The sequence below is a fragment of the Diabrotica undecimpunctata genome, chromosome 7 (assembly GCF_040954645.1).
Source record: "Diabrotica undecimpunctata isolate CICGRU chromosome 7, icDiaUnde3, whole genome shotgun sequence".
In the NCBI taxonomy this organism is placed as follows: domain Eukaryota; kingdom Metazoa; phylum Arthropoda; class Insecta; order Coleoptera; family Chrysomelidae; genus Diabrotica; species Diabrotica undecimpunctata.
In genome coordinates this window covers 122,660,742-122,680,511 of record NC_092809.1, presented here as the reverse complement: position 1 = coordinate 122,680,511, position 19,770 = coordinate 122,660,742, and the positions used below count along the sequence as shown (strand labels likewise).

The window sequence follows — 19,770 nt, the reverse complement described above, 5'->3', positions numbered from 1 at the left end:
TGGCTGTAAAAACATGACCAGCTTAGTACCACTTGCTAAAGTTTTTCATAAAATTAAGAGATTCCTGGTAAAAAATCTGACTATTGACTTGAATGAATAGACTATTCTATGGCTTCTCGGATAATTCTTGGTTTATATAAGCGAATGGGGGCTATGGTTGTTCTAGAGTTTTCAAAATCAATTTTGTGACTGTATGAAGATGGTGTTGGTGATGGATATGGCGGAAATTGAATCGGAATTGCGAGCAGAAATAAAATGTGTTCATAAATCCTATTTTGGATTCTACGATTTGTTTGGCCTATATAAGATCAGGGGCAGTCTGCACAAGGAATTCCATAAACTTTGGACTGTTGTTCATTTGGAATGTTATCTTTAATTGATAGGATAATGGAGGAAAGTTTTTTTGGGGGATAAATATTGTCTTTATTCTTCTTGGTTTAAGAATTTTGTCAATTTTGTCAGTGACACCTTTGATGCAAGGAAGAAAAGATTTCCTATGATGAGGGTCTAAGTCTCTGCGGATGCTCCTATTGATGTGATTTTCGCGGTAACCGTTTTGTAGGAGGGCTTGTTTTAAACTAGAGAGTTCAGCGGGTCTACTTGCATTATTACAAAGGCGTATTGATCTGGAGACAAGGGTATTGATGACTGAATTAATTTGTAAAGGTGGATGATGATAGTTGGCATGCAAATAACGATTGGTGTGGGTGGTTTTTCGATAAACAGAGTGATGAAAACCTTGGATTTGTTTTTTTTTTATGATAACGTCGTGAAACGGTAGGGATGAATCAGTTTCTACCTCCATCGTAAACTGAATACTAGAATGTATACCATTCAGATGGGTTTGAAAAGAGACCAAATCATCGCTGCCATGGGGCCAAATGACGAATATATCATCAACATATCGTAGCCAACATGTGGGTTTGAGCTTGGATAGCGTGGGTATATCTTGTCATTTTTCCATTACTAAGGATCGTAATTTTCTACAATACTCCTAACAATTTTTCTAAATTCATCTCTATCGTCAGGTGCTCTAAGAGTTTCGCAGTTGCGATCGTTAGTTGTATTAAATCCGAGATAGTTAGGGCCAAAATGAGTTGGCGCTTAACCACCCTTCCACTCGGCTTAAGAGGTTTATTGTGGCTCCGAGATAGTTAAAGCTATCGGGTATTCCTGCAAGTTGTTTGGCTTTTATCAGATATTATATTATCAATCTAGCTTTGAGCTAAATAATATGCTAACTATTTAAATATTTAGTGACTAGGGACTAGGGAAGTCTAAAGTAACTAGTGTGTTCTTCGAGTTACATTGTAGAATATAATAGAATAAGAATAGAAGAAGCGAATAAAGACGATATAAAATGTCAAACATTGGTACCAAAAAAACGCACAGTAAAAATTGATAGATCGAAAATGTAAACAACATTATAACCAACTAAGAAAAAAAATGGTGAAAGCGAAATATCAAGAGAAAGGAAAATTTGCATATTATTGTAATTATTTACCACATGAGTGTTGAATTACGAATATATCATATTTAAAAATATGATTATTATATTTTTATTGATATTTATAGCATTAAAAGCAGTCAAACTTGCTTTGAGTTTTAATTCCTTATACATATAAATAGACAGGAAAAACACATCATCGGTTTGTTACATAATATATCAAGGATATATTTTGAACAAAGAAAGGTATCATACAGGTATCCCATAAAACTAAAGAAGTATCAAATCGGTTCTTTTTCCGTGGCGGTTCAGTGTTTTACATAAGTTTTGTGGAGAGCCATAAAATTTAAAATAAACGATTTTAGAGATATAAAGTATGGTTATTATAATTTGTGGTTTTGTCCAAAAAATATTTTAAAAACTTTATTTTTGTTGAATCACTTCGACATATTTAATTACTTTTTATTGGCTATATCTATGGATTTAAATAATGAATTCTACCTTATTACAAAATATTGTTTCCTCATCCACTGCAATGTCCATATCTTTCTGTTTCTCATAATTTGCGTTTAATATTACGAATAATCAGACTTTCTCCATGTGTATATTCTATCTTACACCTTTTTTATCTAGGTTAGTAACTAACTTAGGACAAAAACGTCATTGAAGAAATCAAAGGAAGAATAGTCCTTGCCAAGTATTACTATGGACTAGGACGACAAATGGCCTCAAAACTTCCAAGAAAAATTAAACTGACAGTGTATAGAACACTAATAAGATCAATTTTAACATACGAAGCTGAAACGTGGTCACTCTACACTTTATATGCTACAACTTTGAATTATATAGAAGCTTCAGGTAAGCTGACGTTGTGAAATGCATTAAGGTAGCACGCCTAAGATGTTCAAAGCACCAACAGAACCATAAGGAGGCAGAAGTCCAAAATGAAATTTACCAGAATAAGAAATTTAGAGGCATAAGGTAATCCATGAATGAATGGTACAAATATAGGTCTTGTGAGTGAAGTAAAGTACCTTGGGTTAATCTAAGACTCGAGGTTTACTTGGATTAAGCAAATAAAAAAAATAATCAAATTTTCTCCATGTGTATACTCTATCTTACACCTTTATATATCTAGGTTAGTAACTAACTTAGGACAAACACGTCAGTGAAGAAATCAAAAGACGAATAGTTCTTGCCGATAAGTGTTACTATGACCTAAGAAGACAAATGGCCCCAAAACTTCCAAGAAAAATTAAACTGACAGTGTATAGAACACTAATAAGATCAGTTTTAATATTTGAAGTTGAAACGTGGTCACTCTACGCTATAGATGCTACAACTTTGAATTATATAGCAGCTTCAGGGAATTTTATGTTGTGAAATTCGTTAAAGTCACACGCCTTGGATTTTCAAAGCACCAGAAGAACCATAAGCACCCAGAGGTAAAAAATCAAATTTACCAGAATGAGAAATTTAGAGGCATAAGGTAATCCAAGCATGAATGGTACAAATCTAGGTCTTGTGAGTGAAGTAAAGTACCTTGTGTTAATGTCAGACTCGAGGTTTACTTGGATTAATCAAATAAAAAGAATAACTAAGAGAGCGATGACTACGTTAATGGTAACAAACGCACACAAGGAAAAATGTGGAGTTTAAAACCAGAAATGGTATATTGGATTTATAACAGTGGTAAAAGCAACAGTTACATAAGCATCAGTTATATGGTGACCAAAGGTACAGCAAAAAAATTCTTCTTCTTGCAGTACCGTCTCCTATCGGAGGTTGGCTACCATCACAGCAATCTTTACTTTGTTGGCTGCAGCTCTGAACAACTGTATTGAACTGCACCCATACCACTCCCTTAAATTTCGCAACCAGGAAATCCTCCTACGTCCCACATTTCTCTTTCCCGAGATTTTTCCTTGGATTATGAGTCTAAGCAGAGAGTACTTTTCTCCTCTCATTATGTGGCCCAGATATTCCAGTTTTTTCATTTGTATGGTTTTTATGACCTCGCATTCCTTTCCCATCTTCAGCAGAACATCTTGATTTGTTACTCTTTCTGTCCATGGTATTTTCCACATTCTCCTGTAACACCACATCTCGAAGCAAAAAAATGATATCCTCAAAATAACCAAGATGCAAAGTCTTGCTTGCAGCGGAAACAAAGAGGCTCTGAGGAGTTTATCTATAAAGTCCCTACTGGATCTTCTTTCTTTGTACATTGTAATAATAGGTGAGTCGAGAACAGTATATTAAAAGCTAGGAGAAACCCTGAGCAAAGGAATGGTTTTATCAGGTAGTATCACAGTAACTTTATAAATGAAGTTAAGGAAACCAAATCGATGATGATTTGTAACCATATGAAACACAAATACAACCATTAAGTACCTTTCCAAGTGGACATATGTCGACGAAAGAGATGGGGAAGAAGAAATACAAATTAAGGCTGCTGCTAACAGATCTAATACGACGAAAGTGTTTACGATGTAGGAATATTCAATAGTGGTGAAAAAAAAAACATTTGGATTCAGCTATGAGAATAAACCTTTATATTTTATGTAGAGATTTATGCAATCTTGTACTGTGCAAGAGAAATTAACATAAGAGCTTTAAAACCAAAGAGTATCAATACCTTCACAGAAAGTCAAGCGGCCATAGGTTTCTTAGAATCCTAACTCCTAAGGTGGACTCTAGGCTAGTGTGAAAATGTCAGAAAGAACTCGACAAACTAGCAGGGCATAACACTGTTTTGGTTCCAGGTCATCGGGTAATATACATGAATGAAAGAGCTGATGAACTTATCAGAAGAATATTAGTTAAAATACTTCGTTCTAGAGGCGGCCGAAAAACATGGCCGAAACATGGCGAAATAAATAGTAGACGAACTTGCACTAATATGAAGTACTGGGGGAACATATGCAGGAATCTACCCCTTGGTCGTAACGGGCTTCGTTACCAATCAAGGGACACCTGCGTACAATGGGGCTGTTTCATGGAGATTTAGGAACCTGAAACAATCAACCATATCTTGCTCGACTGCAAGGCATTCGTTACGTTTAGAATAATGAGGTTTGTTGCATTGTTTACAGCTTCAAATGTTGTTTTATCAGCTAATTCGTTATTTTACTGCCTACGCGGGATGGAACCCATATAAATTTAACAATTTTACTAAAATAATGTGATGAAGAGTGTCCTTGATGTATACCGGGTTTCGAATGTGAAGGATACATGTGTTTAATTCCTTGAAGAGTGGTCAATGAAATGGATATTACAACGAGATTTGTTTCTGTATCCAAGCAATGCTTTACGTTTTAATACATTCATAATTGCTAGAATTTCCCTAGTATAATTACTTAAATTTTTCAGCTAATCTGATGGGAGACATTTTGTTTTCAGAGATTTTGGAGGCATCAGTAAAGATAACTTTGTGATTCGGTTGTTTAGATAGGATTTTGTGGTACTGTAGTTTAATTTTTGGGGTAATTAAATAAGATAGGGTTTACTTTTGATAATTGAACCGTTAAGGTAGATATCTGACGTAAGTTTATAGGAGCTGTTTTAATTGGATAAATCTTGTACTTAAGCCGTTTTATACGTACATGAAGAGGTACTTTTTGTAATGTGATCTTTTGTGATAAAGCTAATAATAAAATATTAATTTTTTTGGCATTAAAGCTTTAGTTGCAAAGGATAGATGCAGATATTGTCTTTTGAGGTTTAGTGGCGCTTTTCCCGATAGAACTTGAAAGCTACTTATTGAAGTTGCTCCGAAAGTTCCGAAGACTATGTCAGCATAAGTATTTGCTTTGATTGAAAGTAGATATGTTTTGAAACGTTGTTTAGTGTAATTAGAAATAAAAGTGGGCTTGATACTGCTCTTTGCAGAATTCCGTTTTCAAATTATTTTAATGTTAATAAGGTACCCAATTAACCCATTGGGTTTTACCTGTATAGATCTTTTTTCTATGTTCTTATTTCCAATGTTTCATGGTTCTCAAGACGTGATAGCTACGTGTAATGTCGAAAGCTTTCAAATATCGAGCTATTATAATACGAATTTTTAATAATTACAAGAATTGTTTCTCATGTAAGAATAAGTCACTTTACCGTGTGAGTAACGAGGGGTATAGCGATGCTTTAATTACACCATAAACTTCTTTAAAGTTTTAAGTGATCAGAATAAAAAGAAGAAATGTTTATGTATTTAAAAATAAATAATATGTTGTTAGGGTCTGATATTTTAAGTTACATAGTTTTATAGTTTAGGAAAATTTCAATTACTGTTCACTGATCACAAATTATTAAAAAATTAACAACGCATACAAAATTAAAATATTCCAATATTCGTTCAATCACTATTAACGTTTCTAATCAGAATTTCTTTATTTATAATTATTTATTAGTTAATTTATTCAGTTTACTTGCATCATTTAATAAGAAAATAAATGTTTTAATACTAAAAATATTGATTACAGCAGATGTTTTATGAGGCATGCACTGAATTGCTTTCTAAAATACTATTATAATGAAGTCAATGAGTCATAGTAGAGAGTAACAGTGCAGAAAGGGCAAATTTAAGTTAAAATATTGTTTTAAATAAAGCTGTCACAAAATAATGAAGAAACACTTTATATTTTTTGTCATTTTCTGCATGATTTATTAGTGAGCACTGATTTTTTGTAATATAAGAGATAATTTAATACCAGAGATATTTAATGAGGAGATAAATTCAGTTTTATAGGAACTGATCTTTAAATAAATATGGGTTGAAGAAATTATTAATAAAGCGTGGATGAAAGGATTAATGATAAAGTTTCCAAAGAAGGATTGTGATGAAATACGATAGTTGATGGATAATAAACCTGGTGATAATTCCAATAAGCACGAATTATTTTGAATAAAATCAAAAAAGGAATATGTGTAAAAAGTTATTCCACATGCTGCGTATAAGTTTAAAATAACTATTGAAGAGGCAAATCTCGGTGTATACGATTTTTGTAGATATTTAGAACGCTTTTGACAAAAAAGATAAAATACAACAGACTCTGCGGCTTCCCAGATACAATTATCAATTTAATAAAACTAAAAAGTTGTCTCATCCAATTAACTTTACAACGGAAGTTCGTCAAGATTTCATACTTTCACCTAGACTCTTCATTGATGTGTTAGAAATACCCATAAAGAGCGCGTTGTGTGGTAGAAAACTCTGTAGCCAATGGAAAATGCGGTGTTGCGTAGAAGATTCGCATTTTGCACATATTTGTTCTTAGTCGTAACAGCTGAGGGATACAAAGAGAACTTATAGGGAATAAAAATAACTGGCTGAAAAATGAGGGTAACACCGGTTAAAAGGTAGCACACATCTCAACACACTGGGACCGTGGGCACAGATACATATCATACGGAGGAGCAGATCAAAAATGCAAACAGACAAGGCGAAAATTCCCATATTTTTGCATATTCACTTTCGTGATGGCGCAGAATCGGACTAAGTGGAAAAGCATGCAAGAGGCCTATGTTCAGCAGTGGACGTTAGAGGCTAGTTTATGATGATGATGACTTTCGTTAGACACCTCAAAAGAGGTTCAAGAAGTCGCCGACGCACAAAGTGGTCGTAATTTATTTAACAATTTTTTAAACAAATTGCAAAAATCAACTTTTTTGGCTCGAACAATTATTTTATGTTTTTAAGATCATTCTGAACAAAAAAGGTCTATTACAATAATTATTTTCCAAAGTTTATTATTTTCTAGTTTCGATTTCCGAGTTATAAACAATTTAAAACTGAAAAAAAAACAAAACATTACGATTTTAAAGGCTCAAAAACACAAGTAAAAAATATTATTTTTAAAAGTACCAAAAGTCTGAATTCAAGTTCAAATCTTTTTATATCAGCTCCCGATGAGTATTTTGGCCTTACTTTATTTTAAAACATTGTTTTTTAATGAAGTGCTAACTACAAGAAAAAGGTACTCAAATATACAAAAAGTAACGCAAATATTCAAGAGACGGTAGAGAAATATATTTAGGTGTAGCGCTGACGTCCAAGGAGACAAATATATAGAGACATAGCAAATCAAACGTGAAGAAAATTAGCGGAAGTAAAAATCAAGTACCAAAAATTAAAAATAAACGACAAGGTGCTGAAATGGAATGCAAGAGGACATAAACTCACAGAAATTGAAAATGTTCCAAAAAACTTGACAAAAAAGAATGTATGGATGAAAAAGAAAAAGACAATTCAAACGAGAAGGGGGAAGTGAGTCAAAGTATATTCAGAATAATACAAAAATAAAAATAGTACAAAATAATAAAAAAATATATTATTTTTCAGAAGAAAACTACAAAAAAAAAAGAATTAAGAGAAAGACAAAACAATTAGAACATGGAACGTGAGGACGCTGCTGGAAGCAGGAAAAATTAAGAACTGCTGACAGTTAAAACAAATCAAGATATATATTGCAGACATTTAGGAACCATATGGGGTTGTCATGGAAAAATCGAAAAGAAAAATTATACAGTATGGTATGCAGGCGAAGAAAAAAAGAAATATGGAGGAAAGGCTTTTATGATGATAGAGAAAATGAGGCAAAGTTATGTCTCATTTTCTCATTCTACATTCCATGTAAACAGCAGATTGAATAGGTTGTCTATAATAAATGTCTATGCATACACAGAAAACAGTGACGACTTGACAAAACAACAGTTCTCTGAAACACTAAAAGAAAACGCCGAAAAAATCCCGGGAGAAAATATACTAATCATTGTAGGATATTTTAACACCCAAATAGGCAAATAAAATTGCTTCAGAGAGGTTGCAGGGGATATAGGAGCCAATACATAACACAACAAATAATAATGGGGAAAGACTCTGTAATTTAGCAGCGGCAATAAACATGGACATAAGTAGCACGAGATATAAATACAAAGACATACACCAAATAACATGAATAAGACCAAGAAGTCTGGAGGAGAATCTAATATACCATGCACTGATTAAAAATATACAGAAATAATCAATAAATAAGATACACAAAGAAAGAAGTAAAAAGAAGATTTGTAAAAGAAGTAAATGCAGAGATCCAGTTCAAAGAAAAATAAATGTAGGAACGGAAGAAAAAATCAAACAATGAATAAACAAAGCAGCAGAGAAGTTGGCAAAATGCAAAATAAAAGAAGATTTGATTGGTTTGACGATGAGTGTAAACTAGCACTGGAAGAAAAGAATAAAACAAGACTGAAATGGTTAAGCACAAGCAAAGAATAGGAACGGGAAAAATACAAAGATTAAAGGAAAAAGACAAAGTAATTGTTTAAATCGAAGAAAAATAACAAAATAGAAGAAATTATGAACGAGATAAAATAAAAAATAAAAGACACTATTCAAAACCATTGTAGTAATACTCAAAACTAGGTAACTAAAAACGGACGGCTAATGTAACTATAGAAGCAGAAAATTGGCAGAATTATTTCGAAAAAATATATCAAAAAACGGGTAGAGAAGAAGAAAGAAAAAGAATAAGGAACACGGAACAAGATGACGAAGACCAAGAATTGGCATATATAGAAGTAAAAGCGGGAAAAAGAATTCAAGCGGGAAATAAAGCGTTATACTGAAATAAAAATTAACAGCAAGAGAAGAAGAGCATTTGAAAGTTTTTGAGAGGAAGATTATGAGAAAAATAGAGCCAAGAGAACATAGAGCAATAAAAGCACATAGAATTAGATGCTATGGACACATAATAGGAAGAGGAAAGTGCAATCCGTTAAGAGCTATAACGGAATGGATACACAACGGAATGGGCGGGTATACGCTACTATGCGTATGAATTTTCTTTGTAAACCTTCCAAGCAAACAAAAATTCAATGGCCGATTGAACTGATCAGGGTGACGTTTAAAAAGATAACGTAACAATGTAGAATGTCAGTTGAGTGATTACAATTTTTCCAAAGCTAATCTGACTAAAGATGGATTTCAATTGAACAAGCGTATAAATATCAAAATCTTGCTCATATAAATGATACTCTATTAATCACCTGTAATAAATGAAAAAAAAAGATTTTTTTTCCTGTTGTAAACATATCCACCTAAACTGTGGTATTATTATAATTAGCTAACAATTATCTTTAAAAAATTGTTCCTCGGTGACAGTTATAATGAACGTTGATCTGATAATATTGACAATTAGTATGTAAAAATAAATTATTTTTTATTTCAACATAATTTTTGCATAAAAAACACAAACTACGTATTTTCAACAAAATTTTAAAAAATAGGTTATAATTTAGAATAACTAGAATTTTTTTCGAGATAAAATGGTTGACTACCATTACTTGACTGGTGGCAACTTTAAACCAATGGGAAAGTAAATTTTATTTAGTCAAATAACTGATTATTAGATAAAATTGTCCGTTTTGTACCCCAAAAATATTGATAATGCCAAATTTAAATTCTTTAAAATGTATAAGTTGCATTTCACTGGTGGTCATTAGATTAGTATGATAGAATCTCTCGTTTAATAAGATCAGCTTCACTACAGCCACTATAGCCTTAAATGCAAGACCATCTTCCACTGCATATTTTGCTACAGATCCTGTGTTTCTAGAAGCTTCCTTCTGTGTAGCAATTTAATTTGCCTACCACATTGGGTGTCACTTGTAACAATATACATTTGCTTATGTTGAAAAGGTTGAAAGGGGGGACTAAGCAATTAATGTGCTGGAGATAGGGTAAGCAAATAAATTAAAACGTTTGCGAACGGCCACTCGTGTTTTGGTTGGAGAGCTGGGTCGTGAATAATTCTTTATTTAAGGGACGGGGAAAATAACTACACAAAAAAGAAATCAAAAATCCTTACAGAGATTTCTTAGGCAACAAACACAAGAAGATTCCTGAACTATTTAAAATGGACGCCGTTTAAAAAAATCCTCTTGCTGGTTAGAAAGAAAGACTTTTCTTTTCTTGGAATTGGATACAAATCCAACACACTGTCCCACACAAACTGAAAATAATCTAGATTGACCCATGGAGACACAAAATGGACAAATCTTGGGAAGGTCAAACATTGAATTCGGCTTCAGATTATCCTGGATGATAACAAAATGTATTCTTCAAAACTCGGTTACTTAATTTTCACTTAAAACCACTACTGTTTTGAAATACAGCGTTTAGTTGAAAACGCTGTTTTTCAAAACTCTCGCATGAGATACAGCATACAAAAAATCGGTGATTAACTAACTCACTAAACAAAGACTGCCAAATAGCATTTTGATATTAATTCAAAACTATCTCAGAAAAAGATCTTTAAAAAACAAAATTAAATACGAATAACTATAACGAATTTTAAAAAAATCCGGACTAAACAATGAAACCGACCGCTATCGTGGTTCATCGACGAGTGATATCATCCTTAAAAATCGTTCGCTTTCCCGCATACATTTACCCACCAACCTAAGTGGAAATGTTCATATTTATTTGACGCGCAATATCCAAGCAGAATCAATATCAAACGAAATAGCAATTTGTGTTATTATAAATAGGCGGCGCAAAAAGAATAAAAAATTTTTGTAAGGAGAGAAAAGCAGAGAGAAAAGTTTGGGATGTAGGTGTTCTAAATACACTACGAAAAACCAGCTTCCAGTAAGAAAAATTCTGATCGAGAAATACCTTGAGTTTAACTCTTATGCTTGTCTTTGTAAACTTCTAAAAGGTGTTTGACTCAGAAAATCAACTAAAACTCTTAGATTCCGTAGTCAAATGTTTAATAGACCATAGATACTTAGGAACAATCAAATACACTTATAAGAAAGTAACGTCGAACGTTGAAATGCCAAACAACCAATACAGAAACAAATTCAACACAGGCAGAGGGGTGACACTACCTCCAAAAATATTTGTTTAACCTTTTGAGTAGCCAAGCCTGTATAAAAATCACAGAAGTATTTTACTTTATTTAGTGCCACTATTTATGATTCTAATTTCAAAAAAGCAATGAAGAAACTATAACATACGGCTGTAAAAATAAAATCTAGAGGTGAAAGATATTGAAATACTGAAAGAACCTTATCATAATGGGTATTAGGAGAATATAAAGCACAGTACACAATGCCGCTAATATTCAAAGAGATAGTTGTTTTGTAGTCATAACTATTTTATCATCTACTAGTAAAAAAATTATAAAATAGAGAAAAATTTATAACATAATATATAAAAGTTGTTGGAAAAGGGTTAATATTTCCATGAAGACGACTGTACCTACTAATTATAAAAGGTTCTTAATATTTTTTTATCCTTCTCTTTCCTTCATTGGTAAAAAACAGTACATATTACATTCAGCTGTTCAGTACATCTTATATTTCAGTTACTTCCAATTTCTCATTTGATTTTGCTTGATTTTAACTTTTATATTATTAGGTGTTGTGTGAACTTTGTTAACATTGTTAACATTATACTTCATTTTCACTTATTCACATGAGAATTGTTACAAATTTCATTTTAAACGAGGTATATCATCATTGTTTCTTTCCCACGGCGAAATTGATTAAAATCCTGTAGCTCCTCTTCATTATTTTTAATAATATTGATTATTGACAATATTTTTATTAACATATATATATATATATATATATATATATATATATATATATACTAGAAAAAAATACAAAACAAGGATCACAAAAACCTGTACAAAGAAAATGAACTGTTCATTAAAATCGCAGGCAAAATCATAGAGTACTTCAATACAACAAAGTTTTTGGCAGAAATGTGGATATCTACACAGATTAAGTTTTTCAGGTGATGAAATAATAAAATTGCTCAGGGCTCTGAAGAGTTTCGAGGTTAACTTCGCGAAAAAAATACCTTGATTATTATTATTTATGTTTATACTCTTTTGGTTATATACTCTGGGAATAAGCCTCAATTTAAGTATAAAATAATTTAATTTTTGACATATCAATTTCCACTTCGGAAATCGTTCTCAAAATACAAAAACGAATTTTTTGTATTTTGAGAACGATTTCCGAAGTGAAAAATGAAACGTCAAAAATAAAATTATTTTAAACTTAAATTGTGAGTTATTTCCTACAAAAATAGTAATTGAGTAACTGAGTGTATAGAAAATCAAGGACGAACCACTCATTATTAATTTATTGATGTTACATCAATATATAAAATAAATAATTATTTAAATATTTAACAACATTTATCCTTCTAGGTGTTGCATTTTTTGGCCTTCAATATATTTAAATCAAAATAATACAATATTACTTATACCTTTAAAAAAATGGATTATCTTTATTTATGATGTATAAATATTCAACAACTAAAACATAAACCTTCGGAAAAAGTACAATACATAATTTTTTGATGAAAGTAAAGGTAAAATATGGTTTGGAATATGACTACAAATATCAAGGATGATAAAAAGTCTTGAGTTATAGATGAAATAGGATTCTAAAAAAATTGTACTTTTAAGAACGTAAAAGGTACGACAAAATATATCTTAAATAATGGTTATAATTTTTTAATTGCGTCTTGAATATTCAAACAAAGTTGAACCAAAAGGCTGACGACAACAATAAACACTGTATATAACCTATACATTTTCTATAAAAATGTCGGCGTTATTTTTTAATTATTAACTGATAATGGCGTATTCTAAAATTGTTTTAATTAATTTATTGCATCAAAAACTGCAAAATAGTACAATATACGACTGGAGTTGTCAGAGACGAAGATGCCACTGAACCTCTAAAAATCATACGAACAAGCTAAATTTTCCGAGAATATCAATTTTGGGTAAATGTAGGTAGTGTTTTAAACACTAAAAAAAATTTAGCCATGTACAAATTAGAAATACAGACGGACTCATAGAAGCTACAAAAGCTCTGTATAAAGAAAATAAAGTGTCCATTAAAATGGGAACAAGAATCATAGGAGACTTCACCACAACAAAAGGGCTCCTGCAGGGTTGTTCCACATCTCCAACCCTATTCAAAATATACTTAGAGAAAGCCTTGACTACATGGAAAAGAAAATGCGAAGGCATGGGAGTACCGGTACGGAACGAATACCTATATACGTTAAGGTCGTTAAGCTTTGTATACGATCAAGTAGTGATTGCACAAGACCAAGACGACCTCAGCTACATGATGAAGAAACTACAAGAAGAATATAGCAAGGCTGGCCTAGATATTAACCTCGCGAAAACAGAGTACCTATCTACAAGTAAAGAAGACATAGAAGATCTACAGATTGATGACAACGTAACAATCAAAGGAAAGGATAAATTCAAATACCTGGGGTTTATAATCACGAAAAAGGCAACAACAGAGGAAGAAATTACACAAAGATTAGGACAAACAAGAACAGCAATCCGACAGCTTAACTCAGTATGGTGGGATAGACACCTAAATATGAAGACAACAACGCAGATTTATAAAACATTAGTGCGAAGTATTATGACATATGGGGCTGAAAATTGGATCATAAACAAGAAAAACAGCAGTAAGATAGTAGCAACAGAGATGGAATGCCTGCGAAGATGCTGCAGAGTAACAAGAATGGATAGGAGCCGATAATGACGAAATAAAGCAAAGAACATCAATAGAAACAGACATACTAACATAGAACAAAAAAGACTAAAGTGGTATGGACATGTAAGAAGAACTAGCGACAGCAGATGGATAAAGAGAATAACCGAATGTAGCCCCATAGGAAGGAGAAAAAGAGGATGACCCCGAAAATCCTGGAGGAACGAAGTAGACGACGCCATGAGTAAGAAAGGTCTAAACCTAAACGATGGAGAATGGAACAACAGAGAGAGATGGAAACGGTTGAGCGAGGGAAGGCAGTGAATACTGTAGAATCCCTAAATATATGTATATATATATATATATATATATATATATATATATATATATATATATATATATATCAATTTTGGGGCCCCAAAAAGGATGCAAAAAATTATCCACTTTTACCCCCTAGCTTCTCCCTAAAATCACTCTCGTAGGAAGATAAAAATACAAAAAAATTGATTTACCAAGAATCTGTACGCCGTAGAAAAAATATTTTAAATAAAAAATGTAGTTACGATAATTTTGAATAAAAATGTTTATTAGTGCTTTTTATTTAGAATAAACCGTTCTCTCAGAAATAAGGCTTGACGCCATCGGCGATTTTGAATGTCAGTTACGTGCGAAATCAATGTTCAATAAAATTTGTATCAGCTCCAGGGTAAAAATTCGATATCTTTTGATCAGAATATCCTATCGACAAAAACCAAAATGAATATTAAATGTATAGATTGTAGCTTTTGCATATTGTCGCAAATGACCTCAGCTTTTATAAAGGTGTTAAATAAATAAAAGTGGCGCGACTTTTGTCATTTTTATTATTCTTATGATATCAATACAATTTATCACTTTTATTGACCGGCCACTATGAAGTTTTTATTATTAGAGCCTAGTCTTCAAAACTTATGGCATGAAATTTTAGTTTTGAGTTTTGGCAACAAATGTGAGACATTTGAAATATGAATAAAAAATGCTGAATTTAAACTTTTATATTACAAACGATCTAAAGCGTTTAAAACTGCTCTGTTTAATTACGCTAGTCCATTTTTCAAAAATACTTAACTTCTTCTAAAATTTTACTGCCTTGAAGACATTAACCATGACATGCGGTCTCTTGTAATATATAAGTTTGAATTCTACGTTTTTTATTTTTATTTCAAATACCTACCTCATATTTGTTGCCAAAACTCAACATCGAAATTTCATGTTTTAGGTTTTAAAGATTGGTCTCTAACAATGGAAATTTCACTACGACCGATCAATGAAACTTTTATTGACCTCACGAGAATGTTAAAAAATGGCAAAATTTGCGCCACGCTTATTTATTGAACAGATTTATAGAAACTGACTTCATTTGCGGCAAAATACAAAAATTCCATACAAAAGCTGCACTGTTTACCTTTAAAACAAATTTTGATATTTGTCGATAGGACGCTCTGCTCACAAGATATCGAATTTTTCCCGTCGAGCTGATACAAATTTTATTGAACAATGATTTTGTAACTGACATTCAAAATCGCCGGTCGCTTTAAGCCGTATTTCTGAAAAAATGGTTAATTTTACACAAAAAGTTCTAATAAACATTTTTGTTCAAAATTATCTCAGCTAAATTTTTTATTTAAAATATTCTTTAAATAAACTTTTTATAACTATTAATAAAATTTTTACATAAAATATTTTTTTTAAATAACAGATTCTTGTTAAATTAATTTTTTTTGCGTTTTTACCCCTTTATAAGAGGGATTTAGGAGGAAGCCTGGGGGTAAAACTGGTAAACTTTTTCGCCTATTTTTTGAGGTGTCGAAATTAATATTCTCGGCTAAATTCAACTTGTTCGCATGATTTTTAAGGGTCAAGTCTTTGACGACTGGACTATACCCCTATCAGCAGAGCATACACCGACTAATTTTTTTTTTATTTCTACCGCACCAAACCTTTTGTATTCGATTTTATACATTTTTTCAAGTTCAAATGTATTTTTGGTATTTTTCCATGTTGGCCGGAAGTTGTTATTATTAACAAATAACAAAGTAACAAAGAACAAATAAACAATTTCCCGAATTGCTTTAAGTAATTTTTATAAGGCGTATCTCATCGAAATTATTTTTCTTTGTAATTTTTCGAAAAATGATTAATTTTCAAGTTATTTGCAATTTTTTGTTGAAAGAATGCCTTAATTAGTGATTTTTGGGATTTTTTTTCTAAAAAACTACTAAATGAATTGCAATTCTATAAAAAGCTTTATAATTTTTTAACCTTCAAGTACAAGTATTATAAATACACCAATATTTTTGTTTCTCATAAGCCACATTTTTGCCAAAAAAAAATTTTCGAGATTTGACTTTTGAGTTATTTGTGAAAAACCGTATGAAAACGTAGTTTTATTTTGAAAAAGTTTCACTCGTAAATAACTCAAAAAGTATTGACTTATTAAAAAAACTCTATAGAACAGTTTGCTTAGAATTAGTCAATTTATCCATTTCCGGATTTATTTTGAACGTATGTTTTCACCCCCGAGAAGGGGTGGCTCTCACCCCCAAGTAAAAGCAACTCTGTTCTCAAGTCCAAAATTGAGGAACCTAAATCTAAATTTTCAAGCAAATCCGTCGTGATGAAGAAAATTACGCTCCAAAACGGTCATTTACCGGCCTATAAGAGTTATTCAAATTGTTTATCCCTGAGGTCATTTTTTTGTAATACTAAAGACATACAAGAATGAAGATGTGGTAATTCTACCGGTATCGTATGAAAAGTGAAGATTTTTTACTTATATTACACAAAAAAAAAGTTAAAAAATCATTTTTATAACCAAAAATCATTTTGCAACCTTTATAATAATTAAGAAAAATAAAGTTTATTTTGATCGTGTGGAGATGAAAACTAAATTCAAGCGGCGTTCACAAAATGAAAAAGAACAAAATACTGTAAGTTTCTGGACCTCCAGTTCTAGTTGATGGATTTTGAACTTTTTTTAATTATATCTACTTTTTGCGTACATTACAAATATGCAATAAGTTAATAATATTATTAATAAAAAAAAAACGATGTAATTTGTTTAAAAAATTTTCCCAAAAAATTCAATTTTTTATCTAATTTTAATTTAATTTTCTATTGTATAATAAAACTTTGAACATTTGTCTTTAAAACGAGACTAATTATATTTTTTAGTTATTAAAAACAAATTAGTTGCTATTTAAATAATCCTACTTTTTATCTAATTATTAAAAAATAACTTTTTTGTAATTCATGTGAAAATTGTCAGCTTTTTGTCAAGGTGAAAAAATATTTCGTCTACTAGTAATAGTTTAAAAGATATTATACGGTTTCCTTAGAGTTACTGTATCTTAATTATTTTATGGCTCATGTTATTAAAAAAATTACCACTGGGATATACAATTTGAATAACTTTTAAACTAATTGATGGATCGAACTAAAATTTTGAAAGTTTGTTAAGTAACTGATCTTAATACAAGATCCCCCTGTGAGAGCAATCGCAAAAATGTAAATTAATGATTACAAAAGTTATAAACAATTAACGATTTTGCTTTCTTTCGCTTTTGTTGAAACAACGAATTGATTTAAAAAAATTTAGAATACGCCATTTGGAAAATTTTTCTATCTCTTAAAAATAGAATAAAATAGAGATAAAATATTTAAATATAAATAAATACTTTTTTAATAGTAAGCGAAAATTTGAAAAAAAACGCATTTTTAGCACTCAATTGTTAATAATTAATAAACCACGCCGAAATTTCTGCGTGTTTCGGAAAATGTAAACGTTAAGGTTTACTATATGTATATACTAACGAAAAAACTCTCAAATATCTTCAAGTACACCGTAAAATCCTGCACACGACTTAAATTTGTCTTATATCCCCTGAGTAATACATGATTTTTTTGACATTTTTGGCAATGTTGTATTCCTGAATTAAAACATTGCTCAGAATAATACTAACAAAATGCAGATTTTCTGGTCATATAATTTTAAATCCCCTTTTGAAAAAAAAAATATAAATTTTTAGCAAGTTAGTAGTAGAAAATTGTCCAACTACGTAGATCCTAAATTTTCTCTGCTATTTTTTGGAAATATAGTTGAAATTGTGTTTTTTACATTAATAAAACATTAACACTCTTTAAGTTCGTTCAAAAATAAATAAAAAGTACTTACCGGTGGTGGTTCGGAGGCCGAATACTCCGAAGGGGTGTACTCCGGCTTGATGGTAACCGTCGCCATGGATTCTGGTTGCGGCTCCTTTTCCATGACGCAGAACTTTTCGAAATCACTCGGTATACTACTTAAAATATGTAAGAAAGAGTTGCGCAAAGCGGGTAAGTATTCCTCAGGTGTTTTTCACCGGTCGCTGTAACCGACTGGTAAGTAAAGTGATGGAGAGTTATCCTTGTAGCTGGTCCCCTACCATTCGTATATGACGAAATGGTAGCGGCAAAAGGATGGTAAAGGTTTTGAAAAAGAACAATTTCACAAATGGTTGCATCGAGAATGGATGAACTATATAGTTTTGTTAAAATGTTATTTTATGCGGTAGTGTTTTAAATATATTATTATTAAATTTTCTACGGTAATTATCAAAAAAACTGACATAGTTTTTATTGTGCAATAAAAAATTATACAATGTATAAAAAGATACTGTTGAACAATTTATGTATAATAATGTTCCAAATGAATATACAGGGTGAGAAAAGATATAAAAAAAAATTATTGAAAAAAGATACAGGTTACTTTATATTTCACTCTATATATTATTTCAAATTTAGAATAAAAACTGGAACAGTAGATAAAAGTCTTTGAGATCTTGAAAAAAGTTTAAAACTTAGTAGGATAAAAACAGATTATATAGAATTTCCATTTAAAGATGGAGTTACTACAAATAAAATGATAACTTAGGATGGTGAAATGATTCTAAAAGCGAGTGATGTATTGTGTGACAGAAAGATTCCGATAAAACTGAAACTGAAAGAAAAATTATATAAAACTGCCATAAGACCAGCTATAATGTACTAAACTGAATGTTGGGCTCGTTTTTCATAAGAGATGTTATAGGTTCACGTTTTAGTGCTGTAGTTACATCTGTTGTCACTAAATAATTTCTATTAATATTTGGTCATTGCTTCTTTTTCTCTTACTTGGTGAGTTATTAAGTTATGTCATCGTTGTATTATAATGCAATGTATGACCGTTTTCTCTTTTTTCTTTTCTTTCTCCCCTTCCTTTTACCCTATCAGGGTGTCGGATTTGGGCTAGCTATTTTAATTTCCATTTACCCACCTCGTCCATTCTTTTCTGTTTCCTGTCATTATTTTCAATTCCTCGAGTGATTTTTGTTTAAGTTTTCCAGCCTCTACTACTTGCTGTATCCATTTTTTTCTTGGTCTGCCTCTTTTTCTTTTTCCGATGTTTTTTGCTTCATAAATTTTTCTTAATATTCTATTGGCATCATCATCAGAAGAGACACACTCTTTCCTTGTTTAAGAAATTAAATTTAGTTGGGTTATGTTATTGTTTGTCCCAACTGTCACATTCATGAAAGCTTATTTATATTGAAGTTTTTTAACAATTGTGTCACATTTTAGACTATTATCGTTATTTAATTGAAACTTTATTATGCGTTAGTGTTAAAAAAAGTATTTTAAGTGTTTGGAACATAGTGCTTATAATAATATTGGAACATAGTCTTAAATTTGGCGCCTTTGCATTTCCAGATAGATGTGTCCGCCAT

At 31.2% G+C, this 19,770-nt stretch overlaps 1 protein-coding gene across 1 annotated transcript in view; it reads right to left on the bottom strand.

Annotated features, from left to right (window-relative positions):
• The window catches only part of LOC140445770 (uncharacterized), a 161,564-nt gene extending 143,143 nt beyond the window's left edge, over nucleotides 1–18,421 (bottom strand). Inside the window, exon 1 of the mRNA XM_072538101.1 lies at nucleotides 18,201–18,421. Within this exon, the coding sequence (XP_072394202.1) occupies nucleotides 18,201–18,293 (93 nt within the window). The 5' untranslated portion in view covers nucleotides 18,294–18,421. The remainder of the gene's footprint in view (nucleotides 1–18,200) is intronic.
• Nucleotides 18,422–19,770: the final 1,349 nt, after the last annotated feature.